General features: G+C 36.3%; 1 protein-coding gene across 7 annotated transcripts in view; it reads right to left on the bottom strand.

The window, feature by feature from the left end:
• Positions 1-16,687, bottom strand: part of LOC122793286 (A-agglutinin anchorage subunit-like) — a 1,003,124-nt gene that overhangs the window by 472,142 nt on the left and 514,295 nt on the right. For 6 of the 7 annotated variants that reach the window (XM_044061150.1, XM_044061151.1, XM_044061155.1 and 3 more), the window contains one exon: positions 3,182-3,277. The exons of the other annotated variant lie outside the window; for it this stretch is intronic. In XM_044061150.1, coding sequence (XP_043917085.1) covers positions 3,182-3,277 — 96 coding nt within the window. The remainder of the gene's footprint in view (positions 1-3,181; positions 3,278-16,687) is intronic. 7 annotated transcript variants of the gene reach the window in all.

Genomic DNA, 16,687 nt, shown 5'->3' with positions numbered 1-16,687 from the left:
TCTCATAGTTTGCAAGTTAACTCTGTATGTTCTAGCTTCTACCATGAAAACATACATTTGCATAGTTATATACTCCATATACATTTCTGCTCTTCTCCAGCATGGTGCACTGTGGTTACATTTTTGGAGCTCAGCACATAACACAGTTTTCTTACATTTGTAAGCCAAGCCTATGGATCATATTAATATTTATAAATGATATAGAATTATTTACAAAATTCTAGCTAGATGGGCTGAAAATTAAATCAGGAGAAACTATATATACATACACACACACACACACACTATATATATATATATATATATATATATATATATATATATATATATGTAAATTATAAATAATCACCTATAAGTTTCACTGGAATGCAAAACATTGTGCAAGCACATCAGTGAATGCCATTAATCATCATTAAAATTATCACAAAAAAGTAATCTCAAAAGTAAACCATCATTTTAGATTGAATCTAAAATGATTGAAAACAACAAAAAGGAGGCTGAACCTCCTCACACTCCCTGCTAATTATTATATACTAACTCTGAGATCACACAACAGTGGGTAAGGGCAAATTCCCTTATCTCACCTCAACACGATCCCATACAAAATGCTGGCAGCAAAAAGTCCATTGAAGACAATGTTCTCTCATGTGAGCATTTACTGTCATTTAGAGCCTGATATATATATATATATCTATATATATATATATATATATATATATATATATATATATATATATATATGTGTGCGTGTGTGTGTGTGTGTGTGTGTGTGCATGTGTCCTTGCCTGCTGGAGTGGTTTAACATTAGTGGATGAGCAGATATAGTGCCTTGCTTGTTGTTATCAGGAAATGAGTCAAACACATGTGTGGGATACTGGCTATGATGACTGCAATATAAATGCCAAACAGAACAAATACAAAAGGGCCCCTACCCAATCCCTGTAGTGCCCCATTAGGTACAAATTTACATTCAGAGTTAGCACAATTTGCAATTTGTTGGATAACCAATTTGCAATCCAATAATAATGTAGGTATTTGCTAGAGAGACAGATACATCTCTCAGAGGCTGCCATGCATCTGTAATAGGCTTCCAATCCATGTCAATCAGAGTGCCTCCATGACATTGTTTAAGCGGAACCTGGCCGACTGGATGAGAAACCAGAAATTTCTGCCAGGGGTTGCCCCTGTTTCTCTACTGGACATGGGTAGTCCTTGCTAAAAAAATCTCGGGCATAGACGATATCTCTCATTTAGTAGTATATTGGAATTTAATGGCTAGGCTTGTAAAGACCCTCAGGTCAGCAGCCTAGTAACATCCTATAAACCTATAAACTTATTATGAGGTCATAATTAGTTATGAGATTCAGACATGGATGTCATGCAATTAACCTCAATATTAGAGTGAAGTAAAACTCACTAGGCAAATGTTGACACAATCCTTGTTGAGCACATATAATATCTAATTATGACAAGACAGAACCAAATGTAATACTCTGCAGTGCAGAAAACTTTATCTGTGCCATCTACTGCCAGTTACATAAAAAGAGTATAAATGCGCAAAGTGTTTCACAGCTTAGAAAGTTGTATAACACTTAGTACAGGAACAGTGACAAGTGCAGAAGTGCCTTTCTGGTGAATCAATGGTTTTAAATGTAAGGTATTTTACTATCACTTCTTTATTTTTTTGACAGCAAAGTATAAAACATTTTTTAAAGTTGTAAAAATACTGCTATACTCTAATACAAAACTATAGCATAACATTGCTAAAAGGAGCTTAACATACCTTTCTTTAACATCTGTCTTGTATCAAAATGGCACTTAAGAAAGTTGCCCTGAATTTGCAGCATAATCACTACACTCCATATACTGCAAACATATTAACAGATATACTGATATTGTAATATACAAGTACTGATATGATAACTAATTCAGAGTCCAGCTTGAGAAATAATACAATAAAACCCTTTTCCTGGTAAGCAAAGATATCAGTATTTTCTGGTCAGTGGAAAGATATACAGACTGATTTAGTGAGCCACATAGATACACTTTGTGATTAGACATTTCATTTTGGCTTTTGATGCAGAATATTTTAATTTTGTACTTTTTGTTGACTACCTCTAGTACTGTTCTAGTAAATGCATGTCTTTGCTGAAGTATCTGCTTATCTTCTTTCACTTCTAGAGACAAGCACAGTTTTTTGCAGGAAGCAACTGATTCAAGGCTCAAAGCCAGTCCTGTACAGGATGCTACTGTATTTCAGGAAACATGCACTCACATATATATGTGTGTTAGCACAGGCAAAGAAGTGCATGTTCATACAAACAGACACACACACACACACACACACACACACACACACACACACACACACACACACACACACACACACACACACATTCAAAGACACACAGACAGGCACACATGCACACTTAACCAAAGCCTGTGCACACAAGCAATTTCTAGGATCTCCAATTTACCTGTCACCATATTGGTGGGATATGACAGGAAGCCTGGAATCTCAACAAAAATCTGCAGGGCGGCATGATGGGCAAGCAGCTTGTGAAGAGAAGGCATCCGTCCACATAACAGACTAGCAAAGCAAACAACCATTGTGAAGCAGCATTGCGAAACACTGCATCTTGATGCCTCCCACTTTTATGTTAATGATTCATAGTATTATTGTGGAAAAGTAAAGCAGTATTTATTTATATTACATTGACCAAGACATCTGTTTTGGCAGTGGCAACCTTCAGAAAAGTCTCAGTGAAGAAAAATTCCACTATACTTTGAAAATTTTATTTCAGGTACAATATGATAATCAGTAAAGCCTGAATGAAGTTCATACATGCAGTACTAGGCAATTCTACTACATAGAGTAAGGGACAGTTAAGTCTAATGAGCTGTGATCAACAGGTTCATAGATTAGTACTAGGCTAACTGCCTCTGTGGGCCATTTTAAGCTTAGGCAATTACCCATGTGAGAAACAAACCCTGCACCTTGTGCCTACAAGGTAGGCACCTTAACCATTATGCCAACTTCTCACATCAGAGGCTTGAAGATTATCCATGTTATCTGGACATGCCTTCAGAAACACAAACACATTTTTGTGTGAGTTAACTGGCACTAAGTGAGAATGATCCAGCATGTATGACAGCATGTGCTCAAATGAGGATTACTTACCAGCCCCTGTGTTTGCAGTGATTGTAGAATTAGATGATACTTTGCTGGATGTAACAATAGTGCTGTCAGCAGGAGTATTGCTGTATTTCACTTTATCTGTAAACCAGAAAATTAAGTTCTATGAAGCGTGAACTTGCTTATCAAAGAATTTAGCAAGCAAAATTCTTAACTTACAAATTTAGACCTTGCTGTTTTATTTTTTGTTCTGATGATCAGGTTATGTCATTGTCTACTAAACAGGACCTCTATAGGTCTCCACAAGCTAACACAATACTGGAACATTCAGTTGGAGATATAGTCCACTTTTAATATTAGTACAGTTAACATTAAAATATTAGTTCATTTTTGCTACACACACATCCTAATAGCAATGAGACATAACAAAGTATTGTGTTACTGTTTTGTTGAGCACATGACTGATACAAAGATCTACCTTCCAGAAATGCTCATCTGTACCTTTTCAGTATACATGTCTTACCTTTCTGCTGCACATTTCCTACTGTTTTACCTCTTAATGACATAATCAGATCTCAGGACATTGTTCTGCAAGGTATAAATGTTTGAAATTTACCGTAGTAAACACAATTTGTTAGGTATATGTATAACATCTTCTTAAGTGTATTCATTAGCACATCAAGTTAGAAGGGACTGTAGTGTGAGGTATATGTGTATGTACATATCTAAAATGATTATCTTCAACAAGTGCAGTGTGTGTTTGTGTTTTTGCATTTACTGTTTTTCAGTGTTGCAAGTGTTTTATGTGCAATAGCTAAGTGATGATGAAACATGCAAAGTGACCTGGGGAAACTAGAAATAGGCATGTGGCCCTTGGCAATTTATGTACAGTATTATAAATGGAGAAGTGGACATAGAACTCACAAATGCTCACAACCAGAAATCATTCAGAGATCCTTTGAGTGATGGCTTCTAGATGAAGGAGCAGTACAAGTAAGTGAGGAACAGTAAGAGGATAGGTGCCACAGGCTTGGACATTATCAGTAGAAAGGAAAGGAGCACCAGTGCTCTATTATATTCAATTGCTTTGTGGCCATTTGAAATTCTAGGTGTCATTCCTGCACTTACATCTACAGCCAGACCAGAAAAGATTCAGAAGTGGGTTATATTAGGCACTCAGTGGTCCTGGATCTCTTGTATCTCCACAAATCAAATAGTCTCACTGATACCAAAAAAAAGGGATTTAGTTCTTCACCGGGAAATAAATAACTCATAATGGATGGACAAGATCTTCACACAGTACCTTCCACAACTCTGGAAAAGACTCCCCCTGCATATGAACTAGTGTGATACACAACCCTCCTTCAGATTGGAACTGAATGAATGGATAGTTGCTCAAAAGTTCACCCTGGGATTGACTGTCTTAACCCTCCTTGAGAAAGGATGGGTACTGGCAAGGCAGGAATGGTCACAAGACGCAGTTGCATAGAATTTTCTACAATTCTCTGAACAGTCTGTAATGCATTGAGATATTTGTTTGAAAAAAGATAAAAAATAGCATGCTGGTGATTTTCTAGATGAGAATAGGAGAAACAATTAGTCTTGGAGACAACTCTGTAGCTGCGTGTAAAGAAACTCCTTGTTGGTTTAGAGGCAATGACATCTACACAGAATGCTAGAGGTCCTGTTCCACAGGAAGGGGATTACTTCCCTTTCCTGTTCAGTTGTTGCTAATCATAATAATGCAATAAAGCATGTCTTCAATGTGAGATGACGTATAAGTAGAAAATCAGTTTCAAAAAGTTTGAAATGTTGAGGGACTGATTTCAAATCATGCAGAGAAAATTGTTCAGACACAGAAATAGCACTTCTACTTGGCTTGCACTGAAGTAAGTAATCACTACATCAGATTAGCAGTAATTAAATTTAGAATGAGGAGGGCTGCAGGTGTGATGAGCCCTGAGAAGATGGTAGCTTATTCCTTACATCTCCATAACTTTTCTGACTATAAATCGTTTCTTGACCTTGGCTCTCCCACTGAAATATACTTTTTCTATGGATTTTTGTTTGCATATGGCACTGCAGACTAGTATAAAAATGGAAGAATTCCAAGAAAGTAGGATCTTACACCGAAAGGAGTTGAGGGATTAACTTTGGAGGTTACTAGTTTGAGTGACTCCATGGACAATTTCAAAGTCAAAGTGCATTTATGTATATTTTATTTATTTGTTTATATTTGTTTTCTGGGGTAGAGCACTGATCTCCATGGACATTTTCAAGGCTCAGCCTGGGAGTAGTATCTCTTTAGATGACTTTTCAAAGTCACACAGTTAGTCATTGGAAAGGATTCAAACCTTGTACCACTGGCCTACTAGAAACAGTTTGTTAATAACTTCTTAATCATCTAAGCCAACTGCATACTCTGAAAGAACACCAAGAGACAGCTAAAATAATGTAGATGTTCAGCAAGGCTGCATAAATGGTGAAATCTGTATAATCTAAGAAATAAGCAAGATGACCTTGAAAGTTGTTCACCAACAGACAATGTGTAGGAAAGCATACTGCTAGAAGGAGATGAAAACCAAGACACCAAGGTATTTATAAACAAAGCCTTCAGAGGGATACCACATGACTGGGATTTTATAGTAGATCATACTTACTTGGGTAGGAAAATGGCTGTGGAGAAGAAGGTAAGCCAGCATACATTATCTGTAATATGCAGTTTTAAACAGCCTTCGGCTCCTCTTGCAACAAATTGCACTTTCATGTGGTTCCTATAATATAAACATATATACCCTCCAGGTTTGAGCTGAGATGAATCAATATGTAACTTTTATTTCCAAATCAATGCAACTAGCATCTCTCCTAAACACCTCCAAATGTTCAAATGATAAACAGATGCCTAATCAATGTGTAAAATTCTCATCAATGAACTCATTCAGCCCTGACCAGCAGGAGACTAATTAATCCTCTTGCTTTCTTTAGTCTTCTAAAGCAGAAAGTCACTTGCTTTTTGAGAACTTTTTTTTCCAAAATCCTCTTTTGAAATACACCACACATGATGTCCAATATCTCATAAATGTGAGTTACAAAGAAGTATATAATGCAAACATTTTTGTTAAACAATGGGTTACACATTGGTGTTAGCATCAAATGTCTGTCTGGTAATAATAGTTTTGTATTGCAGATCGATGAAAGAAAAAAATGTATTTTAATTGCCAATAATTACTGGTGGTATGGTCATTCAATAGGTTATGTATCTGTAAATAGACATGATTGACCCAATGTATCATTAGCAGAATTATTAATCTGTTGTAGATGTTTCCAGCGATACGTGGCATGGGTAATACACTGCTTTGTAATTTTGCTTAATGCATGAAAACCATGCAAATAATATTTTCACAGTTTTTTTTAAAACAAAGTTATTAATCTAGAAAGTTAAATATGTTAGATGGCTAGACGAGTGTCAAAACTGTAAGTCTTAATGTTATGTATAAGGTGGCACCCTTTTGTTTGCCTGTAAGTTGCACAGCATTTATGATATTAATGCAGATAGGAAATATTACTAATATTTTTGACAGTTTTTATTTATTTATTTGGCATTTGTTTACCTGGAAAGTCTGACTGGGTCATAAAGTACCCATTTTCAGTGGAGCCCTAGGGAGAAAAGCTCCACATACATACAGTTAAATCATTGTTTTTAACAGAGTCAGAAATCAAACATTTATATCTCAGAAAATGTTCATATTGTCACCATGTTTTTATGTCTTTTTCTTACTATCACTCACTGCTTGCAAATACATTTTCAGTTTGACACTCTATTTTTGCATTATTATTAAAAACGTGGAAAATATGACTATCCGCAGTGGTACAGCAGTAGCGTTGTTGCCTCACAGCAAGAGGTTCAGTGGCCTCCAAAAGACATGTGTGAATGGGCATGCCTTTGCTGAAGGTTGGGTGTTGGGCTGGCAACTTGGCACCATAAAAATCTACTGCCAATCATTAGCGGACCGGAGTTCTGCTGTAGCGACCCCTAATCAGGAAAAGCCGAAAAGAACAACAACGTGGAAAATATGACAGTTTTTCCAACTGTTTTTGAATAAGTCCTTGATAGCTCCAGACATGTACATCCCATGATGACTGTTTCACTGTTTATACTAAGCAAATCACATCAGCTTTTAGGTGTTACCTTCTTGCCTCCGTTGTAAGTATTAGTACTAGGGATTCAGAAATTAGACACAGAATGATGCTTCTTACCTAAGGACTGCATGGAGGTCTCCTGTTTAGAAAAAATATATATTCTTACAGGATTACAGGATACACAGGAACACTGCTTTCTTTCTGACTGCACTTGTCAATGATACAGGGGAAATATTTGCTGCACCAAGCAAATGAAAAAGAAAATGCAAAGGGAAGGTTAGAAAGAAGGGGGATAGAGAAAGATAAAAATAAAAACAGAAATACATCTTTTCAGTTATATAGTCATGCTAGAGATGGTCATAGAGCTACAATAGATTGTAAGTAAAATATATTTGGCTTCCTTAATCAAAAGAGTGTGATACACATTTAAAGTCAATTACAGATATGAACATTTATACATAATGAAAAGCTTCAGTGATTGAAAAGTATGGCATCTTTGATTAAAATATTATTACTGCTCCTGATGTGTTCTACAATTCAAATCATCACCTGATGGATTTTTGGGAAATATATTTATCACAAGGGCATAGAAATATAAATTGAGGATTCAAAAACAGCCCCAATGCTCATAGTAAAAAGGAGCTGTTTCTGTGATGTAGCATTTTGTGATTCAGAGATATATTAGCCACAATGATGAAAGATGTAATTATTGGCTAATTGTCATGACTGTGAATCTTCTAACTACAGTGAGTGCTAATCTGCACTTTCCTGTGGTAGTTAACAATTGTGTTCCATACATCGCTTTGGCAAAGGCACTCCCCATTCACTCTCCTACACAAATACACACATTCAAAGACACACACTCACACAAACTAACACACATACATACATGCACCACATACGTCTTACGTGTCCCAGAGATATTAGAATGTCCACAATGACTCTTCTTATTTACTTGTCCCTGCTCTGATAAATCATGGATCTTTACAGTTAGTCAATAATATTAGTCATTACATTTGCAGTCTTTTTACTGTTTATAAACTGCATGTTGATACTAGAGCTGCTGCTTTATTAACATTTGATTTATGTAATTGCGCATGGAGTACCTATTCCTGTGGTCACAAACATATAAGTGACATTAAGAATTTTTGCTGGATGGATCTTTTAGTGGCCAGTTGTGGGTATATCCCTGACATCTGTATCAAGGATACTCCACCAGCTTCTCACTGTCATGCTACAAGCTTGTCAGTGGAACCATCTGGGGTTCCTGCACACCACAGAGGAAAGAAATAATACCATGTAGGCATTTTATGAAGTAGCCCATTATCCTGAGGCACTGGGAGTCAGTGACTGCACACACATTGTTATCAAGGCTCTACATGAGAATCAGAGCAAGAGGCTTATCGGCTACAAGGGTTCTAGTCCTTCAACTGCCAGGCAGTCTGTAATGTACAGAGTATAATATACACTGTATCAGAAGTCCACCAAGCAGTGTCCATGAATCACACATCTGGTACATATGCAGTGGTTTGCAGAGGGTAATTCTCACAGAGATATCTTATTGGCAATGGCAGATAAGCCTTGGAGCCATGGTTAATGACATCATTAACAAACCCACAAACCTTGGAAGAGAATGCATGTAACAAAGCCCTGTCACAGACACAAATTACTGTGGAGCTTATTTGGACTATGAAAGACCCACTTCCTCTCCAGATGTCTTTGATGGTGCCCTGCAATACAATCCTGAAACAAACAGGAAAATCTTTGCAGTGCTTATAATAGTACCCAGTAAGCTGATGACAAATAGCTTACAGCAGGTGAGAGACATTTGGGAGTGAGACTTCCTAGAGTGAGCAAAAGTAGGAGTACCTGAAGACGAGACTCTAGAACAGTCAGCTGAAGGGGATGACTATGTGATGTGGATGCCAGTGCAAGATGCAAGGGTACTAGCTAAAAGATAACAGCTTGTTCACAGCTATGGGTTAGAATAAGCATAACATACAACAATAAAAATAATGCATGAAATACTATATCCAAACTGTGTTACACCATGCATAGACTACCCACCCTGTGCATCAGACACAGGCTGCACATATGCAAGGTACAATAGTTGCCACATGCACAAGAAGGGAAGACCACATTGATAGCTGCCAAGAATGATGAAAGTGTTTGTGTGTGGTGGGTGTGAGAGAGAGTATATGTGAGGGTGGGATAATGTTGTGTTTGACTACAGGAGGCATGACAGGTGACTGGGGGAACCGGGGAGACAAAGCAGGGACTAAAGGGTATCATGAGGCTGAGGTGCATAATGCTCAAGCCTGCGTGTGATGCAGCATATGATAGTTATTTAGCATCAAACAGAACATCTCCAAAACTGGCACAGCAGCAGTAACCTGGAAACACACACCCATTGGTATAAATCAAGGGCTATGCCTCCAAAATAGCAGAAGAGGAAAGCAAATCCTGGCACCAGATAAACAGCATAAATCTCACTAATAACAATGCTATATTAAAAATGTGCACTGCAAGACTGTAATTATTCATTCATTGTTTTTCGCAGTTCTGATGCAATTTTTTTAAAAAGCAGTCAGCTGATTTTCTTTGATCATATGATCTTTTGGTAATTAAATTGGCCTCCATGTTATTATTTCATTCTGATGAAGTCTCTCTTTTGTTTGGGATGGCAATGTTCAATAAATTGCACATTAGTTTGCTCTTGCAGCTCAGTTTACCTTTTTAGCATTTTATTATTTTTGGTTAACTGTGATACCCATCTTGCATTTAAACTAGTACAGTACATTATGTCCAGAAACCTCTACCATAGTCACATTATCCCCTACAGTATGTTGTTATTGCCAGTCACACCCATTAGCTTAACCTTCTACAAAACACAGCATCATGTAGATCAGCGAACATCATACAGCTGTAAATGTCATAAAAATAGTCACCCTAAATATTGAGAAAAAATACAGGCAGTTAAAAATAGCTAAACAACAAATATGAACAAAACCTAATCACATCCCAAACCAATGGTTTTGTCCCCTTTTACACATCCCCTTTTAATTAAATACCAACTTTGAGGTCACATGACAGAGGGCAGGAAAAGTGCATACACCCTTCTTTGGTGTAACTTCAATTTTGTCGATGTTTTGTGTTTAGATATTTTTATATGTTGATATTCTGAACTTCAGATATGTTTTTGTCAGTATTTAGGCTAGATGGTGCAGTGGTGCAGCGGTAGTGTTATCACTCACAACAAAAGTTTTTTTTCTGGTTTGATTCTTGGCTATAGTGCCTTCTATGTTGAGTTTGCATATCCTCCCTGTGTTTGTGTGGGATTTCTATGGGTACTCTGGTTTTCTTCCATGTTACAAAGACATGTGTCTGGAGTGCTTCTCCTGAGGCCTCTGCTGAAAATTGGTTTTGTTGCAAGTTGGACTTTCCCAGTAAACAAATGTTAAATAAATAAATAAAATAGGCTGTCAATATTTAGATTTTTAGTTATACACCTGTATGTTTACACACAAAGACACATACACAGACACACACATGCTCTAGATTACTTAAATTTGGTACAGCTGAAAGGATGGCTGTGCCCTTCTTCGGGAGAGGCAGCGGGTTCTAATTGGTTCTTGCCACCACTCTCAACATGATTACCGCTGAAGAGCAAACGCAGTGTTGAAGAATTTGGGTCAGTGTAGGGGACATATTGGCATGGCCACCTAGGTCAATGATGGTAGACCTTTTAGACTGTGATCAACAATTGACAGAAAGGCATAGGCAAGCTCTATGGTGATGTAGTTGCCTATGTCAGCACCCAAGTGGTAGGGTTAGGGCCTTCGAACACAATATACTCTCCTTGCTGGGATGTCATTAAGCGAACAACACTTCATGATGCTCTGCCTGGATGACAGCCCCTCCAAATAGTGTTCTCATTCTACGGTATCACAGGGAAAAATCCTCATTCCTACAGAATGAATGGGTTCAAATCTGATAAGGGAAAGCTTAATTGCCAGCAGACAGAGAAGGAAAAGCATCTAGAAAAAAAAAGGTAGAGATGTATTAATATTGACATACATAAGGATATAGACATTGATATACATACATGTCGATATTGATATTGACATAGGTTCGATTCTCAGCTAAAGCGTCTTCTGTGTGGAGACATGCGTGAATGGGCATACCTTCATTGAAGGTTGTGCGTCAGGGCTGGCAACTCTGCACGTAAAAATCTACTGCTAATCATTAGCAGACCAGAGTTCCGCTGTGGCGACCCCTAACCAGGAAAAGCCGAAAGACACAACAACAACAACAACATACACAGCTGCATCATACACAAATATAAATGTTCACATTACTGAGTTTCTTTTATATATGTATATAGATATATATGCATATATATGTTTATTATCACATTATTTTGCTTATTTTATATATGTATGTATATATGTGTGTGTGTGTGTGTGTGTGTGTGTGTGTGTGTAAATAGACACACACACACACACACACACACACACACACACACACACATGCACACACACACACACACACACACACACATATATATATATATATATATATATATATATATATATATATATATACAGGCATGTATATGTAGATATATATATATATATATATATATATATATATATGTGTGTGTGTGTGTGTGTGTGTGTGTGTGTGTGTGCACTACAGATGTGATCTTTGCTCTGAGAGTGTTGATGGAGAAGCACAGAGAATGTCAGAAGGAGTTGCATTGTGTTTTTGTAGACTTAGAGAAAGCATATGACAGGGTGCCTAGAGAGGAGTTGTGGTATTGTATGAGGAAGTCGGGATTGTCAGAAAAGTATGTAAGAGTGGTACAGGATATGTACAAGAGTAGTGTGACAGTGGTGAGGACTGCGGTGGGAGTGACAGATGTGTTTAAGGTGGAGGTGGGATTACATCAAGGATCGGCTCTGAGCCCTTTCTTATTTGCAATGGTGATGGACAGGTTGACAGACAAGATCAGACAGGAGTCCCCTTGGACTATGATGTTTGCAGATGACATTGTGATCTGTAGTGAGAGTAGGGAACAGGTGGAGAAGACCCTGGAGAGATGGAGATATGCTCTAGACAGAAGAGGAATGAAGGTCAGCAGGACTAAGACAGAATATATGTGTATGAATGAGAGGGATGATAGAAGAATGGTGAAAATGCAAGGAGTAGAGGTGGCAAAGGTGGATGAGTTTAAATACTTGGGGCCAATAGTTCAGAATAATGGTGAGTGTGGAAGAGAGGTGAAGAAAAGAGTACAGGCAGGATGGAGTGGGTGGAGAAGAGTGTCAGGAGTGATTTGCGACAGACGAGTACCTGTAAAAGTGAAAGGGAAGGTCTACAAGAGGGTAGTGAGACAAGCTATGTTATATGGGTTGGAGACAGTGGCATTGACAAAAACGCAAGAGTTTGAGCTTGATGTGGCAGAATTAAAGATGTTAAAATTTGCACTGGGTGTGACGAGGTTGGACAGGATTTAGGAATAAGTATATTAGAGGGTCAGCACATGTTGGAAGGTTTGGAGACAAAGCCAGAGAGGCACGATTACGTTGGTTTGGACATGTGCTGTGGAGGGATGCTGAGTATATTGGGAAAAAAGATGCTAAGGATGAAGCTACCAGGTAACAGGCAAAGAGGAAGGCCTAAGATAAGGTTTATGGATGAGGTGAGAGAGGACATGCAGGTGGTTGGTGTGACAGAGCAAGATGCATAGGACAGGAAGAAATGGAAACAGGTGATCTGCTGTGGCGACCCCTAACGGGAACAGCTGAAAGAAGATGATGATGATGATGATGATGATGGTGTGTGTGTGTGTGTGTGTGTGTGTGTGTGTGTGTGTGTGTGTGTGTGTGTGTGTGTATGTGTACACACCACACACACACGCACACACACATAGAGGAATTTGAGCAAAGAAAAATTAAAAGCCAACATTCACCAACAGAAAAAGGCATTGGTATGGTGTCAGTATATGATACACAGTGGGATTCAATAAGCTCTGTGTGTGGGGCGTGGCCAAGGATGAACACAGGATAGCAGCAGATTTCTTCAGCTCCACCAACATAACTACACTGACAGGAAATTATTACTTCAAAATTCAACTAATGTAATAATTTTCTTTCTAAAAACGTTTGGAATATCAGTATCTTGAATAATATCTAAAAAGAAAGAAAATTTAAATAATTTTCCTGTCATCAATCTTCTTGGAAATTTCTCTTTCATCACCTCTGTTCAGAATGAGTTCCAGTAAAGCTAACAGTCAGGATTCCAGCATCAAGAAAGAGCTTCAGTCTTTACTATCAACTATTCAGCAACTAACAACTATAATGGACAGACTGGATGTTAAAATTGATAACTTTATAGAGAAAACCACAAAACAAATGGATTTGTTACATCAAGATTTACAACATCAGAAAGCTCAGATTACAGGTATAGAAGAGACACTTAATGATATGGACAACAGAATTCAGGAAGAAGAAATTAACATTGAATTCTTATTGAAACAGAACACACACCTTCAATCCAAACTAGATGACTTGGAAAACAGATCCAGATGCAATAATATAAGGATTTTTGGACTGCCAGAAAATATAGAAGGTAACAACATTACATCCTTTTTAAATACTTGGCTTCCCAAAACTTTAGATCTGTCAGAAACATTTTCTTTTGGTATTGAAAGAGCCCATAGGTCTTTATCTAATTCTAATATAAATAAAAAGTATCCTAGATCAGTTATTGTAAGATTTTTATCATCTTATGACAAGGAGATGGTATTAAAATCTGCATGGGCTAAAGCACCTATAAAATTAATGAGGCAACTGTGCGTTTTGACAATGACTATTCTTCCTTGGTAATATCAAAAAGAAAAGTCTTTCTGCCATTAATAAGAGAGCTTAAGAAAGCAGTTCAAAACTCATCTTTTATTTCCTTCTAAACTAAAAATCTTTTTACCGGATGGCCCTAGAATTTTTGAAGACTTGGACTCTGCTTTGCTGTATATTAAAAAAAATAAAATATTAGATAAAATAGAAGATATGGAATGGGCAAGTCCTTCGCTAAAGAGAATGGCAACAGGAACTTCTTGGAAGACTTCAGAGAAGCAAAAAAGACTAAAAAACAAATGGCATGTTTTATATTTCTTTGAACTCTTTAATTACAGTTACTACATTTACAAGAAAGCCACAAATATCTTAAGGATTTATTCAAAGTTATTTTTTTTGTGTGCAAAGAACTGAATTTTGTTTTATAAATAATCAAACTTCCTGAGGAACAAATAACCTGATATGAATCAACTTGTTTCTCTTTGTGATAAAGAGACCTAAGGTTAGTAATTTGATACATTTCCTTTCTCTTCTTGTTTTAAATAATGGCATTCTCTTTAAACTAAACATTTAGTGAAGGGTGGGGGAGGGCAGGGAGGGTTAGATGAAAAATAGGAAATAAGGGGAAAAATAATTTATTATTTCTTTAAAATTATTTATGCTCTTTAAATACTGCTGCTATATATTATACCATGACTTAATTGCTTAATACATGATTTCAAATAATATGTCATGATATAATTGCAGTTAACTAGAACTAAAGTAGTTGAAAGTAATATGTCTCATGTTCTACTTTATTAAAACAAACAGCAAGTAAAATATCTTTGTAGATACTCTTTGTAGGTCCCTTTTTTTTCTCTCTCTCTCTTACTTATAAAATAATATGCTTCTGATAATACTGATATGTGTATGTAATAAGCTCTGAATGAGAAAATGAAATGGGGCATATAAAAATAAGTTGTGTTTATGTTAAACAACTGAAGGCTTGGTTTCACTGTCATAGAGACTGTAATGACTTGTAAAGTGCTTCGAGAAGGGTTTGCACTGTTTAAATCCATTTGTATTACAAAATGAATGTCAGTCACTTACTTTTATTAAAATTCCCGCCAGAATGTTATGGGAGACAATCTGGGATGTGGGTTTCCTCGTGAATAGTGTCCTCGAGTCGTTTTAAAAGCTTCAACATTCAGAAAACACACAGAGAAGCTGAAAGCAGCAATTTTGAACTTTGACCCCTGATTTCACACTGACACATCACAAATTCAAGAAGTAAACTGTTTCAGGAAGTAGAACTGCTGTAAATGCGGTTTTGTGATGAAAAACGAACTTTATGACATCTAAATGTGAGTTTTTCTTTATAATAACTTACTTATTTAAGATGTAACTTATAAAATATAAAAGTTATAATGATTTTAAGTGACTTAATATGCCATAGTAAACAAATTAGATATTTTAGAAGGCATAGAAGGTAAAACTCATGCACACTTGTTTTTGAAAGCTTATATGACTGCTGCACTTTAATGCATATAGATGCTTATGATTTAAAGATATGTAATGTTATAAATCATTTGCTTTGACTAACAGACAAGTATATGTATCATTATGATTATATTTCAGAAGAAATTGTCATGTGACATTTTAAAGCTGCAGTTCAGATATATAAAATACAGATGGCTTTCATCACAATGATTTATGTATAACTAGAGATCAATATTGCTGTGTAGTATGTTCTTTTAACTTATACATGGGAATAATTATTTTATTTAAATGGCAATAATAAATATGAGAAGGAAGCTTCTGGTGCAAGTAATTTAAAGTTTTAAAGCTATTAACTGTATTGCTATGGCAGAAAGTGGGAATACCCTAATATAAGTAATGTCTAAGTCATAATAGCCTAAGATAATAAATGTTATTGAATTCAAATGAGCATAAACATATAATAAGAACTTATTCTTACAAACTTTTATTAAACTACCATATGGATATTCCTTTTTTTTTTCTTCTCTCTCTCTCTCTCTCTCTTCTTTGCTCCCATTACCAAGATTGTTAGAATGCTATTTTGATTATGAGTTTATTATATAGAATAGATGTACATAGCAATATTAGTTGTTTCTAAATGTTTTATTTGTTTATATGAAGCTGTTATATAAATTGTTTAGCCTTGTTATAGTAGATAATCAAATTAAATGAGGTTAACTTTAGTTAATAATAGTTAGTATCAAATTAATTTGGTGGCAGCTGAAGTACTGCTGCTTAGGATAGGGGGATAACTTGAGTGGTATTTGCTACTCGAAGTTGGAGTTTTCAACTCCAGGCTGGGTGCACTGTTTAATCCAAACATTATTTTCACCTGATTATTGTTGTGTGTATATAGTTTTGACATCCACATCACATTTTATAAACTCATTGTCACTACAAATAAAAGTGAAAATTATACAAAATTCCATAAGATTTTCATTAAATACAGCTATAATTAATAGAACACCTAAAGGAGGAGACATAATAATACTTATTTTGTTAATTATTATTCTGATTATATGTTTTACATGTTCAT

The sequence above is a fragment of the Protopterus annectens genome, chromosome 2.part0 (assembly GCF_019279795.1).
Source record: "Protopterus annectens isolate FY-2018-M chromosome 2.part0, PAN1.0, whole genome shotgun sequence".
Classification (NCBI taxonomy): domain Eukaryota; kingdom Metazoa; phylum Chordata; order Ceratodontiformes; family Protopteridae; genus Protopterus; species Protopterus annectens.
Note: the sequence above shows the minus strand (reverse complement) of the source record. Positions and strands in the feature narration are given on the sequence as shown.